The following is a 17341-nucleotide window of genomic DNA, read 5'->3' on the forward strand; positions in this document are numbered from 1 at the left end:
CCCGGCGACGTCCCTCCTCCCTGTCCATGTCTCCACTCCTACCCACCAGGTACAGGTAAACAGAGAATCGGCACTTGTACTCTGTAGCCTGTAAGCCAGTAGATCGAGAAGAAGGAAGCAAGCAGTGGCCAGCAGGTAGGAGGAAGGGAAAGAAGCCAAGAAGAAGCCAAGACAAGATCAGACAAACCCAAGAGCTGGAGTGGGAAGGTATCATCTTAGCCGCTCACCCTTAATACCACATCTACTCCGTAATACTCCGTGGCACTCCGTAGTACTCCGTATGCGCGTACAGCTACGTCTACGAGCAGAGGTCACTCAGGCTTGTCTGGCTGCTAGCACTCGTACTTGGACTCGTAGAAGAGAGCCATGCCACCCTCGTTCCATCTCTTTACAGGTAGAGGCCCTTCTCCTCCCTCCCCCCCCCCCCCCCCCCCCCCCCCCCCCCCCCCCCCTGTTGTCGTGTGTATCAGAATAGTAGAAACAGGACCCCTCCATTGATGGGCATAGACTTAACAGGGCTCAGCAAAGCAGAGTAGTGACACGACCTTACCGCGCCCCCTCTCCCCTCTCTGTTATTTTTGTGGAAAATGTGGGTTCCTCATTCACAGACTCGTCGATGTACGGAGTACTAAAAGCGAGGGAGCCGCCGTGCTGGGCCGTGATGTGCAGCCGTTGAAGATAGCATTTGGAAGGTTGGCTTGCCTCTTTCTTCATCCCGCCAACCCTCACCTTCACTCGTTTTTTTTTCCCTTCCCTCTTTCGTTCTTTTTTCTAGTGTCTGTATATACTGTTTTGTATCATAATCCTTTTTTTCTATCTGTTTATTTTTTGATAAAAAAAAGGATATCAAAATACAGAGATATGCAGATACATCCGGTCATTATTCATACCACACATTCTTTCCCCTTCTACTCTCTCTCTTCCTCTCCCCTTCGCTTCTATTTCTCTATTCAACTATAATACTACCGAGTAGTATCCGACACAGCACACCTTTCAACCGAGAGCGACAATGCCGGCATTCGCAAAATGGGCAATGCCCCTCACATCTCTGCTGGCTACCCTGGCAAAACAGAAGGATCAGAGCAACATGATCGACGTCATCCTCACCGGCATGACGCAGCAGGAGGCCGTGCAGAACTACACCAACCAGGCCGTGACTGGTATCACGGCCCTCAACGACAACTGGTACCAGCAGGATTCTGGACTCTGGGCGGGAACGTGGTGGAACAGCGCAAACGCGCTGACGACGGTCGTCGAGTTTGCCATCCTGAGGCCTAACCTGGCCGCCGACCTCAACATCACCCAGCTCATCAGCAACACGTTCGTGAAGGCGCAGCAGACGCAGCTGAAGGTCCGAGCCAGGACGACCTCGGGCCCCGACCGCGGCATCGTCGAGAGGGAAGAGCAGCAAGGGTCGGGAGGAGAGCGGGCAGAGGACGAGACGCAGGGTCTCGACAAGCGGTTATTCGCCAACTTCCTCAACGACTTCTACGACGACGAAGGGTGGTGGGCGCTGGCCCTGATCCGCTCGTACGATCTGACCGAGAACAACGCCTACCTCGACGCGGCCGTCACCATATTCGACGACATGGCGGGGGGCCACGGCGGGCCGTGCAACGGAGGCATCTACTGGTCCAAGGACCGCAACTACAAGAACGCCATCACCAACGAGCTGTACCTGTCCATCGCCGCGTCGCTGGCCAACCGCCGCCCGCAGCAGACGCGCTTCCTTGCCGCCGCCCGCAAGCAGTGGGTCTGGTTCCAGGGCAGCGGGCTCATCAACGAGCAGAACCTCATCAACGACGGCCTCGACGACAAGTGCCGCAACAACGGCCTGCAGACCTGGTCCTACAACCAGGGCGTCATCCTCGGCGGCCTGGCCGAGCTGTACCGCGCTACCGGCAACGCCGACCTGCTCGCAACAGCGAAGCGCATCGCCACCGCCGCCCTCGACCACCTCACCACCGGAAAGGGCGGCGTCATCGTCGAGACGGACAGGTGCGAGACCAAGGTCGGCCACTGCGGCACAGACGGCCAGCAGTTCAAGGGCATCTTTGTGCGCAACCTCCGCTACCTGGCCGACGTCGCCCCCGACATGGACTTTCGCGCCAGCATCATCCGCAGCGCCGACTCCATCTGGGACCACGACCGGAGCCTCAAGAAGTTTGGCGCCGCCTGGGACGGTCCCTTCAATGGCGCTACGGCCCAGACCCAGAGCTCTGCCCTTGATGCCATTGTTGCTGCCATTGCGATTGTCTAAAGATTGAGAAGAAAAGACGAGGACAGCTGTTCGGAAATGGGACGGGGAAAAAAAAACCACCCGCAAAATTATACCAGGTTTTCTAATTCTCATGGCTCGGAGTTGGGGTCGATTACTCTTTTCTTTTTGAAATAGGACACAGGTTTGGTGCTATCTCTCTTCTTTTCAACGTTTTTTTTTTTTGGTGACAATAGACGTCGGGATTGTGTATATAAGGATTTGGGTCCCTTGGCGTTGAAACGCACAAGAATTTTTTGACATATCCATTGATTGGTCGACTTCTTTTCTACTCTTCTCTACTTTCGTTCAAAGAAAAAAAGAACAAAGATGACTTTTATACTTTTAGACATACATAGTTCCATGATCTCTTTTCATGGCTGGAATTACAGTACTTTGCTGGTCTGCTTTGCTGGTCTGCTTCGCTGGTCTGAGATGGTGCACTGTTTTGGAGTGATCATCGGCACTGTGAATACGCACTGTGCTACTAGGATATCACGGCGCTACGTAGACATCCCACCTTGGACCCTCACGGCTGGAATGAGCGCATCACCATTCACCACGACACCGACGGGATATCTGCACAGCTGTTCGGTTCCAGACCTTAACGTGAGAAGGACCAGAAGATATAAGCCGTGAGTGAGATGCACTGTAGGGGACCTGCGCGGTAATCACGTCACCAACGTCTGCCTAGAGCTCTCACCTCCTCACCTCTCCTTCTCGCCCATCGAGGGGTAACGGCGGGAGACGACATCATCTCCACGCTGTGTCGCCAGGGAGGAAAGCAGAGAGTGGGAGAGAGGAATTGAAGAGACGCAATGGATGCCCCAGAGGAGTTCGACATCAAACTCCAAAAGATCTCGGCCGACCTCATTGCCGACTTTGACCGCTTCCTTCCAACCTTTCTACGCAAGGCCGACGGCAATGGCGGATCACGAGTCTATTCTCGCGTCCGCTCCCGCGACCTAGACTGGGCTACCGGGACTGTAAGCTCTCATTCATCCGGTTATCTTGAACAGTTAAGGAAGAAAGAAAGGAAGGAAGGAAAAAGAAGAGAAAGGAGAAAGAGAGGAAAAGAGAGGAAGTAAAAGGGAAAAGGAAGAGAATACAAAGCCATCTCTAACGTTACCCCAGTGTCTTGACCCCTTCCAGGAGCTACCGCAGCTACTGGATGCCCACCTAACCAGATGGATCCCCTTCCTGTCAAACGCATTCCTAGACCACACACTCGCCCGGCACCGAGACAGGCGACAGCAGCGACAGCAGCAATACGGTGTCCAGGGTGATGGGCAGGCATCGTCAATCAGCTCCAAGCACCTCGTGTCCGTCGAGCATGCCATCTGCAAGATGCTCTACACCTTTTGCAAGATCCGCGGCGAGAAGGTCATTGTGCACTTCCTCAACGTGGAAGCCAAGTACCTCGAGGTCCTGCTGAGGGCCATTGAGGAGGCAGAGGAGGGGAGCATAGGCACCGGTTCGGTGTCGCCTTGGTCGTGGGAGCAGCGCTACGTCGTTCTCCTGTGGCTGTCGCACCTCATGCTGGCCCCCTTCGACCTGTCCACCATCTCATCCGTGGACCTCGACCAGGCTGCTGCCCCTGCCGTGCCCGGGCTGAAGCTCCAGGACAACCTTCCCAGCATAACGCTGAGGGCTGTCCCGCTCGCCATCAAGTACATTGCGTCGCCCGGGAAGGAGCGCGATGGCGCCAAGGCGCTCCTCGTTCGCATCGCCATGCGGCGCGACATGCAGCAGGCCGGCGTGCTATCCAGCCTCATACAGTGGTCACTCGCAGCGCTGCGTCCCAAGCCAAACGCCGCTCCGGAGGACGCGTACCACTACCTCGGTGTTCTGTCGTTCCTGGCTGGTATCCTTCGCTCGTCGTCAGACACGTCCGACGCGAACGAATTTCTGCGGCCCATATTCGACACAGTGCACGGCATTGCCGTCAGAGGCCAGGAAGGCGAAGACGAGGCGGTCAGGTCGATCATGTCGTTTGCCCTCACGCGCAAGATGATCCTCAAGGTGATTCGCTTCGTCACTGTGTCGCTCCTCAGGGACGACGATGGCACCGACATAACCGAGACGGCAATCGGCTATCTCCTCGAGAGCTTGTCGGACACGGACACGCCCGTGCGCCTCGCGGCGAGCAAGTCGCTCAGCATCATCACTCTCAAGCTCGACCCGGAGATGGCGTCTCAGGTCGTCGAGGCGGTGCTGGAGTCGCTGAACCGTAACGTCATCTGGAAGAAGACCTCGGCCGACTCCAAGCCGATACGCGACCTCGCAACCGTCGACCCGACCGAGTGGCACGGCCTGATCCTCACCCTGTCTCACCTCCTATACCGCCGCTCTCCCCCGGCCGACCAGCTGTCCGACATCATCCACGCCCTTCTCCTCGGCCTGTCATTCGAGAAACGCGGCGTCACGGGCGCCAGCGTAGGGTCCAACGTGCGCGATGCCGCTTGCTTCGGCATCTGGGCCCTTGCCCGCCGCTACACGACCGCTGAGCTGCTCGCCGTGCCCACGCACTCGGTGTACGCGGCCAAGGCACACCCCGCCGCGAGCTCCATCCTCCAAGTCCTTGCGACCGAGCTGACCACGACGGCGTCGCTCGACTCGGCGGGCAACATCCGCCGCGGTGCCTCAGCCGCGCTTCAGGAGCTTATCGGCCGCCACCCAGACACGGTCGACAAGGGTATCTGGGTCGTCCAGACTGTAGACTACCACGCTGTCGCGCGGAGGTCCCGCGCCATGGAGGAGGTGGCACTCGGCTCTGCCAAGCTGTCGAGTCAGTATGGGGAAGCCATGATCGACGGCGTCCTCGGATGGAGGGGCATCGGGGACGCAGATGCAGCCTCAAGACGAGACGCCGCAACCGCTTTCGGCCGTCTGACGGCTCAGCTGGCGGCTTCGGACGTTCAGGGGGTGCTGCCTAGGTTCCGGTCGTCTGTCCATCTGGTGGCCGGGGAGATCGACGGTCTTCAGAAGCGCCAGGTTGAAGAACGGCACGGACTTCTGCTGTGCTTCGCCGCCATTCTGGACCAATACCCGTCCCTGACGCAGCAGTCAGGGGCCGCTGGAGGGAGTAGGGAGATGACGAGAGGCATCATCGGCACGGCGACTGCTATTCTCAGAGACTGCAAGACGACGACATATCGACGTCCAGAGCTGGTAGTCGAAGCGGCGAGCAGGCTTGTTGCATCCATGCTTCCTATCCTCCAGCAAGAAGTTGTCGGGCACAGCTCTACAGACCCGCTACAGACGCTGGCGCACCTTCTGCCGTCGACGTCGGGAAGGACCCAAGGATACCTGCCCCTGGTCTCCGTCCTCGATGCCGGGCAGAGGAAGCCCGAGATTGACGAGTTCCTGTCTGCCCTGCACGAGGTCATACCCCGATGGCTCTCCCGCAGCGAGGCCGACGCCATCGAGGCAGCATCCGCCGCCGCCCTGATCTTAGTCCTCTTCTCCGCGGAACCGGAGCGGTCGTCAATCCTGGCAGGATGGGCCGCGACGGTCGAGACCAAGCCCACGAGCCGCAAGGGCACAGCAGGCGACGGCTATGTCTACACATTGGCTATGGCGCAGCCGCTGGTAGGTACCGGCGGCGTCGGTGAGGATGACGTCGCGTGTCGCGCGCTCAACCGCCGGTGGGCCGTCGACGATGAGGTGGACACGCGCGTGGCCATCCTGCAGGCCCTCACGCGCAGCCGCCTGCTACGGGACAAGCCGCTGGTCTTCCTCGGCGTGCTCTCGGACGGACTAAACGACTACACGACTACGGCGAGAGGCGACGTGGGCTCCCACGTCAGGGTGCAAGCTCTGAAGGCGGTAGCGACGCTATGGGGCGACGACATGCGCAGCAAGGGAGAGTGGGTGGGCGAATCAGTCAGGGCGCTATTCTACAGTACGCTGCGGCTGTCGGCGGAGAAACTGGATAGGATACGGCCAGAGGCACAGATTGCCGTGTCGCTCGTCCTCGACAAGGAGTAAGTTGGCAGCAGCGTTCTCTGCCCTCTTGCCGGGGTAGCGGCGGCGGTGGTGGTGGTAGAAGGCCCTGTGCTAATCCGTGCCGGCAGACACACGACCGCATTCAGATCGACGAGCTTCTCTTCCAAGGCCTACTTCCGGGCCCTTCTGGATCTGGTGCACTCGGGCGACGGGGGAGAGCTGGAGAGCTCGGTGGCGGAGCTTGCGTCGACAGACACGGATGGGTGGATGGCCAGCCTGCTCAGCGGGCTGGTGACGTCGGCGGACACGGGTAACGAGGACCTGGTGGTAGCGAGCAGGGCAGCCCTGGCGGACTTCTGCGACGACGGCGAGACCAAGGCCAACCTGGAACTGGTGTGCAGAGCCCTTCTGGGCAATGTCAAGACACGCCAGGGCCAGGACAGGGTGGTCGTGCCCACGCTCGAGGTGATCGCCTTTCTGTTCCACGCGGGCCTGTTCCAGCAATGCGACGGCGAGGCCGTCAGCCTGCGCAGCCTGTGTCTCCAGACGCAAAAGGCGGGGTACAAGACGGGCAACATGCGCAAGATCGACGCGTGCATCAAGGTGTACGGGGGGATCGCTGCCGCGGCTGCGGCGACTGAGGCGACCGACAAGCTAGACCCGACGGCGGCCGGCATCCGAGAGGCCCGCAAGAGGTTGGGAGCTCTACTGTCCCACCCCTGGCCCAAGGTTCGGGTGTCGGTTGTAGACCAGCTCTGGGCTCTGGAGTCGGCCGCGGCGGGCGATGACAGGAGCCAAGTCCTGATGGGCGTGGACTGGGCCATGGCTGACAAGAGCCAGATACGGAGCGCTGTGCAGCAGTTGCAGCTCGAATAGAGAGACGTGTCGGAGATGGATGGATCATCGATCGGGATCGGGAATCACCTGAAAGGAGGACGGGGGAAAACGAAAGAGAAGAGAAGAAGAAGAAGAAAGAGTTCTCTGGAAAGCTAAGATGATGCGATTATTTGACGTATCTATGTTTGAGAGGTGAGGTCGATATCTACTCGTAGTGTCGTAGTGTCCTTGCTTTGTCGATTTGCCCAAAGATCAGACACATGGCATCTCGGCATTACTGGAACAGGCCTTTTTTACCTGGTGACATTTGGTCGTCGACGCGCACACGCACACAGGTAATACACAGTGACTTTTCTTCTTTCTTCTCTTCTTTCTTCTCTTCTCTCTTCTCTGCCTTGCTTCTACTCGCAACTTATCAACTCGACTGGAATGAATGAGGAAGGACAGAGGAAAAAGAGAGGGGGGGGGGGATGTGTATCAGAGATATCTACAAGTCAATAACCTCGGCAAGGTAAAAGAGACAGGGTTCATCCATGAAAACTAATATGACGACTTTTTTTCTTTCATGGGAGATCATCCCCGGGGGGGGGGGGGGGGGGKRGRGGGGGTGGCATGGATGGGCGGATAACTACATGTAATAGACGTATCCGTACATGTATCGTAAAACATGTATCGTACACACGAGGTAAAATTATTATCCCGTGGCAATCGACATGTACGAGGTTGATGAGTCTCTGGAGTCGCGGTAGAGAGTAGAGGAAAGAAACGACCATTATGCATGTATACGCGCTATCAGGACATCCGAAGCAAGGGGCGAATAACCAAAGGGCCGTCGCATACACACGTGAAAGGGGTGTGTGTGGGGAGGGGGAGGAGGGATGCAGGGCCAGCCAAGAGTCGTTGCGACGTAATACGGGGCAGAGGAGAGAAAGAGAGGGAGGGAAATAGGCAGCAGAGATTGACGATTGGTAGAGAAAGCGAGAGGGATGCATTGACAAGTTCAAGATGCACTGTAATGTATAACATGTCACGATACGGGGTATTTCCCGCAGGCTTAGGGGATGAGGATGCTCGACACCAAGCCGCGGGGTGTCTGGAGAGAGAGAGAGAGAGAGAACAGAGAGAGATAGAAAATAAATGTTTTTTTAAAAACAAACAAAAAAGTAAAAGAGAAGAAAAACTCATGATCGGACCACTGGTAGAAAAACCAATGCTGTGTATGGCTGAAAAATAAAATAAAATAAATGGCTGGTTTCCTTATCGGAAAACCGTGGGGGGAGGGGGGCCAAACCCATAAGACCTTGTACTCGACCGAGAGTGTGTGTGTGTGTGTGTGCTGTGTGTTGCGCGTTTGATGAAAGTTCCTGAGCAAACACCTGGTGTTGGTGTTGCCTGGGTACTGATACGATGTACAGATCACATGTATATGGATATCGATGAGTTACAGAGACTCGGGTCCGACCGTGCCGTAGCTCTGAACGAGAGAGAGAGAGAGAGAGAGAGAGAGAGAAGGAAAGAAAGAAAAGAAAGGAAACAAGAAAAAAAGGAAAGAAAGAAAAGAAAAAAAGGGCGGCGGCGGCTCTCCCGTGCGTGTGAGCGCGCGGCTGCTGACGATTGACGAGTATATGCACATACATGTATTAATCTGTATATTATTATCCACGTAAATATTGATCCTGTACACGGCAAATGGTAGTGTATAGTATAGGCGGTACGGTGCAGGTTGCAGCGACGGCTCAAAAGCAAGGCGAAGCGATGGATGGGTACGAAGGGTACGAAGGGTACGAAGGGTACGAAGGGTACGAAGGGTACGAAGGGTACGATGGGTACGATGGAGATGACGGAGATGATGGCTGATACATGTACGATATGATAGATGTCTCTGCATCGTCAGACGTAAGCTTTCAGACGTAGGCTTTCCGATCCCTTCTCGTCCTTCTCCGACCCGGGAATCGTCGCGTCGATGTGTGTTGCTGTAGACGTGATGGATGATTGAATCTATCACTACAGATTATATGTGTGTGCGCGTGTGTGTGTGCGCGTGTGTGTGTCGGATTGGCCACCCACATGATGGGGCACGTGAGGGTATGGGACACGTGACAGAGGCCCAGCAACCATGTCTGAGCGCCAGAAGCCTTGACCATGGATCGTCGCTTTTCGTCACCTTCCCGCCCCCCTCCTCCTTTCGGACTGATATAGTCCTGTTGATGGCAGCGTGTACGGATTGATACTCTAGTCGATATGCTCGCAGTGATACATCATGTCGGAGCACGCGGGCAAGTTTTTCTTAGCCGTCAAATTCTCTCCCTCACTTGGGACGCACGTGTCGAATCAGGAATAGTATCGATACTTATTCCCTCAATATATCGAGAGATGACAGTGCGGGGAATAAAGAGAGGTAGAGGAGGAGGGATGCCTCTTTCAGGGAACCGTGACCGATGGGACCATGGCCGGTTCAGTAGCCACCCGAGACAAAAAGGCGCAGGTCGGCGCCGTCTTTCTTTTCTTTTTTTCCCTTCCCCCATTAGGCTATATTAACTCCTACGCACCGCACCGCATTCGGTCTTCCGTGTTGGCGGTGAGACTTGTCTTGTGGCGGCGGCGGCGACGACGACGACGACGACGACGCGAGTAAGCCTTCGGAGAGGAGAGGGTGGGGTCATCGTAGCGAGGTTCGTTGCGGGAAAGAGAGAAAGGGGATGGGAAGAGGGAGGGAGGGTGGGAGTGAGAGGGAGAAGAGGAAGAGAGAGCATGGGTTGATGACGATGCATAATATTATGCCCTATAATCATAGTATGATAATAGTATAATAAGCATTAATAGTTCCCTGCACGTGGGATCGATTCCCCTTGCTTGAGAGTCAACCTGATTCGGATCAACCTGATTAGGATGTAATGAATTTAGTCGCGCGCCCCCCGGCCCCAAGGGGAAAAGGAGAAAAAGAAAGAGAGAGAAAAAAAGAAAAGGAAAAAGGAAAAAAAAGAAGAAGAAGAAAAGGGAAAAGAAAAGAAAAGAAAGAAAAGAAAGAAAAGAAAAGAAAGAAAAGGAAAAAAGAAAAAAAAAAAGAAAAAAAGCAGAGGACGAGTACGAGTAGTAAATATGAACACCACCTAATACTGCAGTATTCGTAACGTACATGATCCGGAGTATTAGCGGTATTGCGATTTATCCCGTACAGGCACAAAATACGAGCATCGAGCATGGAACCCGCAAGTATCAACGTATCATCTTATCACTACTCCGTATGACGGGCTCAACTCGGTCCCACGGCCAAGCCTACACCTGACCGACCAACCGACCGACCGATCGATCCATCGAGGCTGTCCGGGGCTCTCTGTACCGGCTGAGCCTAGCGGCAGGCTGGTTTTTCTCTTATACCTTGTTTTTTTTTTGTTTTCATTTTATCTACTGATGTATTTAATTTCATTAAAAAAATCTCTTCATGTATCTTTTTCTACCGTGGGCGGCTTGCACTCGTATTGCGATAATCGTACTAGTCGTCATCCCACGCCGTGGGATTGGGGGCACTAAGGGGCGGAGACTTGGTCTATTGCAATTAACCCGTACAGCATTGCTTACTGATACCAGGAGCATCGTCAATTGATAAGCGGCAGCTGCCAGTATCCTGTATCTCGCAGTGCAGAGTTGGCCGTGAAGCCGTATCGAGTAACTCGCAAGTCGTATCCTTGCAGCGAGGTACGGAGTGATACGAGTCCTATCTGTCCCGTATCACGTATATATATATACGTATATACATATATATACATATACACATGTACACACACACACACACACACACACACACATACATATATATGTATATATATATATATATACTCCGTACTCGTAGAGCGTAGCATCATCATTACTATCCATTACTGTCTGCTGATGGACGCCTAGTATCAGCACATGTACATGCAGTCTTACCAGATTGTTGGAACAACTAAATATCATATCCCCCCCCCCCCCCCCACCTCCCTGAGTATTTTTATTAGACGCTATTACATACCATTGATGATAGTCTCGCCCGGGACTACGGATATGGAAGTACTTATTGCTATTACTAGTAATAGCTGTAGCTTGTAGGAGAGATAGGCCCACCAGGAACCGAACCGATCCCTCTCTCTGCCCAGTCCCTCTCTCTCTCTCGCTCTCTCTGTCTCTCTCTTTCTCTCCCCCTCTCTCTGTATCCTATGATTAATCTACCTTGTACAAGTAGCCTATCCTTGTTATCTAGGCTCTAACCGCTTACTTGCTACCTCTTACTCGTCACCATGTCTCCAATATCGTAAATTGTACTGGATTTTTTTTTAAAAAAAATTACAAGGCGAATAGGGGGGGAAAAAAAAAGAAATAGTTGGAAAACGAAAAAGAAAGAGAACAGGAGAAGAAGAGAAAGAAAGAGGAGGGGGGGGGGGAGGAAGAGAGGAGAAGAGGAAGAGAGGAGAAGAAGAGAAAAAGTACAGATTACACTGATACGCTCACTACTGATAGGCCTATAGCCAACCGCAAGGCTAAAATGGTTTAATACTCTCCATCCGGTCCATACTAGTATGACCAAGATCCCACCACCTTCACTCTCTCCATCTTGCCTCTGACTCTCCATCCGTCCTGATTTCTCCGTAGTGATACTCTCTCCCCTGCATACCGTCGAAATCGCCTCAGATTCCCTCACCCCTCACCCCTCACCTCTCACCTCACACCTCAGTCTACAGTCCTACTCCCCTCCGCTCTTCGACCTCTTCTTCTCCTTCTAAAGCCCTGCTCCGAGTCTTGCCACCGCCTCGTCAACCCCGAAACGTCCATTACGTCGTTACCCTCCCCGCCTGTCGCATCAGTCCGTCCGTCCCACCGTGCCACGATCGTGATGCTGGCCCACCACGCGAGATAAGACAGACAAGAATTCAAACAAGAAGATCAATTTGTTTGTTTGTTTGTTTGTTTTTTTTTTGGAAAAAAAAATACGCAGCAGAGCCAGCCAGTACGGATCCAACCCTTCCCTCGTACTACGTCGCACAATTTGGGGCTGTTGTGTTGCTTCTGTCTTTCTACGCTTCCGAGATCTTGTTCAGCTCAAGACTCGACAGGACCTGGTCGCAACAACTCGTTTTCCCTCTCTCTCTCTCTCTTCTCTCTCTCTCTTCTCTCTGTCCTCTTCTTCTCTGTCCTCTTCTTCTCTCTGCAGTACAAACACCTCTTTAGACGCTACCGACCTCGACGACGCTCAAAAACCACGCCCAAAAACCACGCCTCTCTCTACTTTCTCTCTCTACTCCCCATCTCTCTCTCTCCAGATGACACTGTGACGGCACGCGCCGTTACGTGTTCAGCCATCATAACGGCCCTCGTCGCCGCAACAAGACAAAGACGAAAAAAAAGAAATAAAGACCCCAAGAAAGAAATCCTCGCTCGTCGCACACCCTCTGCGGAGGCGGGTTCGACGAGCGCGGACCAACCTTGCCATATATAATTGAAGAAGAAGAAGAAGAAAAAGAAGGAAAGAAACTAAAACAGCACAAGGTTCGAGAGACATCATGTCGATATACTCGGACCCTCCACCCTACCGCGAGTTTCGCTACGATAAACCCACCCTGCTCGTGTGCTGGTGGGCCACGATCCTGTGCGCATGCATCATCGTCCTGCGCATCGCCGGCCGCTTCGTCCGCACCGAGCGTCTCTTCACCGAGGACAGGATCGCAGCCCTGGCCCTGATCCCCCTGTTCCTGCGCATGGCCTGCGTGCACTTCATCCTCGTCTACGGCACCAACAACGTCGACCTGACCGGTATCGACCTGTCGCCCGAGGCATTACGTCGTAAAGAGATTGCCAGCGGTCTGGTCCTCCTCAGTCGCATACTCTATGCTGCTACGTACGTCTTCTCTCTCTTTCTCTTATCTCTCTACATCTCTTTACATCTCTCTCTCTCTCTCTTTCTCTCTCTCTCTCTCTCTTTCTCTCTCTCTCTCTCTCTCTCACACACACACACACAAAAAAAAAAAAAATCAAACATCTCTCTCACACACACCACAAACACGCAGAATATGGATCCTGAAAAACACAATCCTCGAATTCTTCCGCCGTCTGACAGACTTGACGTGGGAGCGATCCTACCACCGAACCCTGGTCATGATCCGCTGGGTCCTGGTGCTCACCTTTCTGGCCGTCATCATCAGCGACCTGGCCGAGTGTCGACCCTTCAACCACTACTGGCAGGTGACGCCGGACCCGGGGCCGCGGTGCCGCCAGGGCTACGCGCAGCTCATCACCACGGCGACCTGCAACATCGTGACGGACCTGCTGCTCGTCTTCTTCCCCATCCCCATCATCCTGCGGAGCCACATGAAGGTGAAGCGCAAGATCCAGCTGACCCTGCTCTTCTCGCTGAGCCTGGCCGTCGTCGGCATCACGCTCTACCGCGTTCCCCACGTCATCGACGAGGGCGGGAGGCAGCAGTACCGCTCCCTCCTGGCCTCGGTCGAGCTCATCTTCGCCACCGCCGCCGCCAACGCCCTCGTGCTGGGATCCTTCGTGCGCGACAGGGGCCTCAAGAAGCAAAAGTTTCGCCAGACGTCCCTGACCGACTCGCTGGACCGCCGGAGCGACGGCCGCCGCCCCGCCCTGCACCACCACTGGGGCAGCGACGAGGACCTCGTGCGCGACGTCGGCATCGCCATCGACCCGGAGCTCCAGAGCCAGACGGCCGCCAACCGCAACTTTGACGCCTGGGCCGCGGACCCCTCCCAGCATGGCCACCACCACCACCACCACCACCACCACCGCCGCCGCACCAGCAACGCCGACCGCAGCGACGACCTGCTCCTCGCAAACAATGAGCAGCAGGTCTCCCCCAAGACGGAATCCAACCACATATTCCCCCGGAGGGTCTCCTTCTTCGACGTCGGCGGTCTCCTCGAGCAGGGCTCCGGCAGCAGCAGCCGCGCCGCAGCGGCCCAGGCCCAGAGGGGCAGCCCCTCGTCATCCTTGGCGCCGCCGCCGCCGGAGCCGCATCCGGAGCCGTCGCCGTCGCTGCCGGCCGCGTCCAACGGTCTCCGCCGCGGCTCAACCGCCCTCCTGCAGGACCTGGGCGGTCTACTCGACCCGCGACGGGGATCCTCCGCGTCGGCCTCTCAGTCGAGGAAGACGGACGACGACGCCCATCTCGCCGAGTCTTCGTCGCCGAGACGTCGCAACCAGACATATAACATGCATGGGAAGCCTGATCCCATCCTGCAGGACCCTGGCGGTCTCCTGGACTGAGAGAGAGGGGGCTAACCCACCCCCCACCTTGTCTGGTCCCTTGTTACTTTCTATCACCGCCCAAACATTGGGGCAGTGTCTCTGTCTTCTTATTTTTCTTCTCTTATAACGACTCTTTACCCATGATGAGCATGAATGAAGGATCTGAGCACAAACAAAAAACCCTTGGATGAGGCTATGTTTTTCTTTTCTCTTTTTTTAGTTTTACTTTTTTTAGTTTTACTTTTTTTTCTCTTCTTCTTTTGGCGCCCAGGAAATAGGATCTTTGGATGGTTTCGGTAGTTCAGGAGCTGCTGTTATATACCCCGCAAAGGCTGGTTTGGTTTTTTTTTTTTTCATTTCGTTTTCTCTTATTGTACATCATAGCAGATAGCTCCATGATGATGCATCTGAATACATGTCAAGGACCGTGTCCAACATATCACGGCTTATTGCGTCATGAATGCGGGAATGCGTAAAGGGAAACTGGTACTACTGCTCAGTTATATGGCCATGGTGACGTGACGGCGTAACATGGCATTGGAATATCACCCCAAGACGGGGGGAGGTTTCGCTATATGTATATTTACTCTTATACTTCTTATATGGGAGCAATGTTTGATTCAAGAAACAAAATTTGCTATAAAAAAAAACCTAAAAAAAAAAAAAAAAAAAAAAAAAAAAAAAAACGCGGCCGTTCCCATTCGAAAGAAGAAAGAAAACGCCAACCCTGAATACTAGCCCACCCCTCCTTCCTTACACGAGAAGAGTCTCTCACTCTGTTGATCTCCTTAGACTCTCTCCNGGCATTGGAATATCACCCCAAGACGGGGGGAGGTTTCGCTATATGTATATTTACTCTTATACTTCTTATATGGGAGCAATGTTTGATTCAAGAAAAAAAATTTGCTAAAAAAAAAAACCTAAAAAAAAAAAAAAAAAAAAAAAGAAAAAGAAACGCCATTTTATAATAACATGAGAAGAAAGAAAACGCCAACCCTGAATACTAGCCCACCCCTCCTTCCTTACACGAGAAGAGTCTCTCACTCTGTTGATCTCCTTAGACTCTCTCCAATGGTCAAGGCAACACGGTAAACCATCTTCTACTTCTTCCTTCTTCCCTTCATTCTTTTATATTCATTCTTTTATATCCATCCCGACTCACGCACGTCCGAGAATCAGACACAGAGCCTGTAACTGGCATACCGACCAGCCGTCTCGCTGGTCCGGATAATCTTGACGACCTGACCGCGCTTGAGACCGAGGTAGCGGGCGACGGGGTCCTTCTGCAGGATGCGGGGCAGCTGCGTCTCCTTGAGGCGGTACCGCTTGAGCAGGGCCGACTTCTCGTCGCGGGAGAGGACGACGTGACGGGGCACCAGCTCGTGGTGGGTGATGTTGACCAGCAGGTCGTCCTCGAGGAAGCACTCGATCTTGGCGAGACCCTCGATCGAGGCCAGCGACTTGCGCGCCGCGGGACTCAGGGCCACATGCGTCACCATGATGCCCGTCTTGTAGTTGTTGGCAATGATGTAGCGCGCAAAGGCGCGGATCTGCGTCACGCCGAACGAGGCATCGTTGAGGAACTCGACCCAGACGGTGCCGCAGTCCGGCGTCGGGTTCGGGTTCGCCTCCGTCGCGGGGGGCGTGTTCTTGGCGAGCATCGACTCGCTCGGGCGGGCCGAGAAGTTGAGCTTCGCGCGGCTGCGGAGAGGTCGCTCGGTCAGCTCTCGATTCTCTCTCACCCCATCTCCCTCTCGATTTGGCATTGACATGGAGACGGGTGGGTTTATAGAGTGAAGTTATTGATGATAAAAATAATGATAATAAAAATAAAACAAAAACTTACTTGATCGATCCGTCAGGCTGGCAGTACTCCTCGCGAAAGCGGTCCAGGGATATCTTGACTTCGTCCTCAGCCAACTCGTATTCCTACTTCTCGTCAGCGGTCGTCCCACGTCAATCCTAGAGCGTGCGCGCCCGAGCACGGAGGGGGAGAGTCTGGTCCCTCCTCCCCCTCCTCCCCCTCCTCCTCCTCCTCCTACTCCTGTCCGTATTTCCTCTGGGAGGCAGCCTACCCGATCCGCTATCATCTCGTGCACCGTCCTCCATGCTCGCCACAGTCTCACCACGCGCTTAGACTTGGCATCATCGCCAGCATACTCCTCGTCCATGATGGAGAATTCGACGACGCGAGTGCGACGATCAGGATCCGTGACTGTTTCGTATATATATCGCAAGGGGGAGTGCGCGTATCCGGTAGGGCGGCTGGGCGATGTCAAACAACTCAACTCTGTGTCGCGTGGTTGGTATGAGGGTCGTCGTCGTCGAAGCCTTTTCTTCCCAGAAAGTCTAGGGAAAAAAAAAAAAGTTTGAGCTCGGGATTTACCCCAAGGTTTAGCGAACGACTTCTAGGTACCTCCCGGGTAAGTTGATTGGCAGCATTCACGGGGGTAGAAATAGATCAGTCAGCTAGTATGATTACGAGTACGGAGCAGGTAGTCCGATAGCATATATCACCACGTGACTCTGCGACGGCAGGAATAACGTCGGGAGAAATGCGTCCGAACTGACTAGTCGAACCGGAGTCATTCCGAATATTATATTGACAATCTATTAAGGGATGGGAAGCCAGCCAAAAAACAGCGTGATTTCGGTGACTTGTTATATAATATTCTTCCCCCATTCGGGGACAATGGTGACTAGGAAGACATTTGAGGAGTTTACTCTAGCCAGAGGAGAATATCCCCGCTGTCCGTCGCACTTGTCTGCTCCAGCACGTTGGTGTGCGATTGGGGTGACGGGTCCGATTGATTCATCCATGGAAGCTTCCAGGGCCCAAGCCCCCTATCCGGGATTCATACAGTAGGTAACACTTATAGGCCGAGAGCCTCTGGGTAGGTGTCCGGGTCGTGTATTAGCGCACAGGCCACGGGTATTAGCGATCAAGTAGTAACACTCCTCCCCCATAAGTGACAGCCCGACTTCGATAATAAACCGTGCAGTTGAGTACGGAGTAATAATAATAGGCTCAGAGCTGAAGTACGGTAATAATAAAAATAA

The 17341-nt window shown here is 54.2% G+C and overlaps 4 protein-coding genes across 4 annotated transcripts; 3 read left to right on the top strand and 1 right to left on the bottom strand.

Moving 5' to 3' along the window:
- Positions 1–1009: 1009 nt before the first annotated feature.
- On the top strand, positions 1010–2260 carry GMORB2_0370 (Glycosyl hydrolase family 76; the record flags this gene model as incomplete). Its single annotated transcript, XM_035462356.1, has 1 exon — positions 1010–2260. One exon carries the CDS (start codon positions 1010–1012, stop codon positions 2258–2260), a length of 1251 nt encoding a protein of 416 aa, XP_035325286.1.
- An 815-nt stretch (positions 2261–3075) lies between these two features.
- On the top strand, positions 3076–7081 carry GMORB2_0371 (tubulin-specific chaperone D; the record flags this gene model as incomplete). Its single annotated transcript, XM_035462357.1, has 3 exons — positions 3076–3243; positions 3392–6243; positions 6334–7081. 3 exons carry the CDS (start codon positions 3076–3078, stop codon positions 7079–7081), a joined length of 3768 nt encoding a protein of 1255 aa, XP_035325287.1.
- A 5495-nt stretch (positions 7082–12576) lies between these two features.
- GMORB2_0372 (uncharacterized protein) lies at positions 12577–14299 on the top strand (the record flags this gene model as incomplete). Its single annotated transcript, XM_035462358.1, has 2 exons — positions 12577–12911; positions 13081–14299. The coding sequence occupies 2 exons, from the start codon at positions 12577–12579 to the stop codon at positions 14297–14299; spliced, it is 1554 nt and encodes a 517-aa protein (XP_035325288.1).
- Positions 14300–15456: 1157 nt separating this feature from the next.
- Positions 15457–16452, bottom strand: GMORB2_0373 (DNA-directed RNA polymerases I, II, and III subunit RPABC1; the record flags this gene model as incomplete). Its single annotated transcript, XM_035462359.1, has 3 exons — positions 15457–15982; positions 16128–16210; positions 16357–16452. The coding sequence occupies 3 exons, from the start codon at positions 16450–16452 to the stop codon at positions 15457–15459; spliced, it is 705 nt and encodes a 234-aa protein (XP_035325289.1).
- Between the last annotated feature and the right edge of the window lie 889 nt (positions 16453–17341).

Source organism: Geosmithia morbida (genome assembly GCF_012550715.1).
Source record: "Geosmithia morbida isolate 1262 chromosome Unknown scaffold_0, whole genome shotgun sequence".
Lineage (NCBI taxonomy): Eukaryota > Fungi > Ascomycota > Sordariomycetes > Hypocreales > Bionectriaceae > Geosmithia > Geosmithia morbida.